The sequence below is a fragment of the Pteropus alecto genome, unplaced genomic scaffold (assembly GCF_000325575.1).
Source record: "Pteropus alecto unplaced genomic scaffold, ASM32557v1 scaffold156, whole genome shotgun sequence".
Taxonomy (NCBI): domain Eukaryota; kingdom Metazoa; phylum Chordata; class Mammalia; order Chiroptera; family Pteropodidae; genus Pteropus; species Pteropus alecto.
Genome location: NW_006437746.1, coordinates 4802610 through 4805623, shown reverse-complemented (window position 1 = coordinate 4805623; position 3014 = coordinate 4802610). Strand labels below are relative to the sequence as shown.

The following is a 3014-nucleotide window of genomic DNA, read 5'->3' as shown; positions in this document are numbered from 1 at the left end:
TCCGGGGCGGAGCGGCGCGGTACCACTGGGGTAAGTAGTACTGGCCCCCGCCGCATTGAGCCACCCAAGTCTGCACGCTCCTCCTCCCCGCCGGCCGCCACCCGGCTTCCTGCACTAGGCTGCGGCCGCCGCCGCCCCGCCTCTCCTGGGACCTTGCAAAGGGCGGGGAGCCCGGCGGGAGGAGGAGCCTGAGGACAGTCCGCGCCCCTACCAGTGTCTGGGGAAGGGAGGGCCAATGTGAGCCTCCTGGACAAGTGTCGCGGTCAGGGATTTCAGACTTGCCCTGGGTCTTGATCCGCCCAGTATGCAGCCAGCTTGGCTGGAATCGCCACCATTCATGCAAGGAACAGGCTCGCGGAGTCGGGGGGAGGGGCTGCGGCCGCCGGCAGATGTCCTGGGTCCTTCAACAAGTAATGATAACAATAACCATGACAACTACTTGTAATTTACCATGTGCCACGTGCTATTCTGAACGCTTTATAGGGAGACCCAAGTGCCACTTTTTTGCGGAGCAGGATGGAGATCAGAGAGCCGCAGAACAAGCCTAAAATACCTCGGGGGATGCTCCATCTGTTAGGCAGATTCCTGGGAGATTTAGGCAATCCTCACGGGTCCCCTCCTCCAGGAAGCCTTCCTAGATGCTCTGGTGAAGGCACCCTCCACTCCAGGGCGCAGCACTTTCTTCACATCTTTTTTATTTAACTTTGAGAGGTTAAAGGCAAGAGGTTGCCTCCTGCTTCTGTTTTACAGGAGAAACTGAGGCCCAGATGGGCCAAATGAGGACTACTTGGGCAGCCAGGGATAGCGTGGATAGACACTAAGGCCTGACTGACTCTGCTGGGCCACTGCCACCATCACCTCTGGGCCCCTTTCTCTAGCTCCCCCCACCTTCCAGCTGGCCTGGGAGATGAGGGGTCCGCCTGGTGTTTGGCAGCAATCAGACCCTTTGTTGGGGCTGGGAGAAAATTGCAGAGTCTAGAGAGGTGCCATCGGTCGTAGGAATTGACCAGTCTGGAGCCCTCTAGACCAGCAGTCCTCAACCTTTTTGGCACCAGGGATTGGTGCTCCTATGAGAATCTCATGCCTGATGATCTGAGGTGGAACTGAGGGGGTGATGCTAGCACTGGGGAGCAGCTGCAAATACAGATTAAGCTTTGTTTGTTCACCTGCTGCTCACCTCCTGCTGTGCAGCCCAGTTCCTAACAGGCCATGGACCGGTATCAGTCTGCAGCTCAGGGGTTGGGGACTCCTGCTCTAGACGTTGGGTGGCCAAGAGAAGAGAGACTCTATCTCCATCTTTATCCTGTTCTGTCCTCCTGGCTCTTAGGAAGTCCCTCCACTCTGGCCTTTTCTCCTGCTGCATCCATCCTACCACTGAGCTGACATTTCCTGAGCACCAGCTACCTGCATTCCAGGAACTTCCGGCATACCAGGCCCTGGCTAGGCACCCCACCTAATGCAGGGAAAGGGCACCAAAAAGCCCAGATTAGTGAGGTCAAGAAGATTGTTTGGGGGGGAGTGAGGTGGGGGGTCTGTGGCAAAGGGGCCTTCATCTTCCCAGGTGGCAGGGTTGTGGCTTTGGGGACGCTTACATGTTGTCAGATGATCTTGATTTCAGCCAAAGGGGTCTCTCAGTTGCCAAGGCGTTCTGATTAATGCAGGAGAGAAGACCCCAGCAGCTCCTGCTGCCCATCTGGTGCAGTCGAGGCCAAACCAACTCCTAAGCTCAAGGGGTTTCTTGGGGCCCATTGGGCCCAGGTTGGGTGGGGTTTGCTCTTCTCCAGGTTAGGTAGTCTGATCCTGGGTACTTTGGTACTCCAAGCGGGGTTAGAGGTGGGAGGGGGTCATCCATGAGCCTGGAAGGAAATAGCCAACCAGGCAAGCTCTGCAATGTACAAGCTTTGAGCTGAGCGTGGGCACAGAAGGGCCTAGGGGCCCATGGACATCCAGGGAGCCACTGACAGCTGGACAAGAAGGGGTCAGAGTGGCGAGTCAGAGAAGTCTTCTTAAAGGCATTTGAGCTTTGCAGAATCGGAACAAGTGGACAAGTCTGGGTTAGCGCATTCCAAGTGGCCAGCACAGAAGGAGCCTGGGAGAACGCCTAGGCAAAACCAGAGCCATCGACGCGCTCTATCTTCTTCCACTCAGGTCTGACTGCGCTGGCCGCTTTCTCGCTGATTGGCGTTGGACGCGTCAAAACTCAGAAGCCCTTTCCTTCATTCGCCCCCTACCGGCTGGGCGTGATATTGGGGAGAGGGCGGGCCCTCCTACAGTAGCTCAGCATTGATTGGCTTTCAGGCCTTCCTGCTCTCCCATTCTCGTCGCTGGATTGGCTGTGAGACTCATCTACTCACTGGGCTTGCGCGTTGCAAGACGCGAGAAGAGGGGGTCAGCGGGCAACATGGCTGCTGCTGCGGCCGGTGTGGGTCGGCTAGAGGAAGAGGCGTTGCGGCGAAAGGAACGGCTGAAGGCCCTACGGGAGAAAACCGGACGCAAGGTGAGGAATGCGGAGTGAGGGCCGTGACTGAAGTAGCCAGTGTTCGGTTTCAGAACAGGGACGACAGGGCAGGGGACTACCGGGAAAAGGCAGCTGCCGAGAGCGCGCATGCGCGCACGGCCGGAGCATGCGCGAGGCGTCGGCGCCCGCCCACCAAGTCGAGCTCCGAGCGCGGGAGTCTGCCCAGCGCTCGTCGCGCATGCGCGGGGACGGCCGCGCAGTGGTCCGCGCTTCAGGCCCTTTGGCTCTTGCCAGATGTTTACTGCTTGGGTTTACAGGGTTACTTAGGTTTTAGATGCTTGTTGCTTTAAGCATGATTGGTTCGCGTCTGAGCCCGCTGAATCTGCCGTTTCCCCATGACCCACCCGGCCTTTCTGGTGAAATTCCTTGAGTCTGGCAGACCCTCCCCTGTCTGCCCTCGCGTCTTGGGCAGAGCAATACGGAACTGTGTGCTCTGGGCGCCTAGTTGGAATAGAAAAGTACAAGAATCCAAAAGGAAAGACCCATTAATAGGTCA

At 57.6% G+C, this 3014-nt stretch overlaps 1 protein-coding gene across 1 annotated transcript in view; it reads left to right on the top strand.

The window, feature by feature from the left end:
* The first annotated feature begins 2303 nt into the window (after nucleotides 1–2303).
* CCDC12 (coiled-coil domain containing 12) overlaps nucleotides 2304–3014 on the top strand; it is a 53429-nt gene continuing 52718 nt past the window's right edge. Inside the window, exon 1 of the mRNA XM_025048926.1 lies at nucleotides 2304–2497. Coding sequence (XP_024904694.1) covers nucleotides 2402–2497 — 96 coding nt within the window. The 5' untranslated portion in view covers nucleotides 2304–2401. The remainder of the gene's footprint in view (nucleotides 2498–3014) is intronic.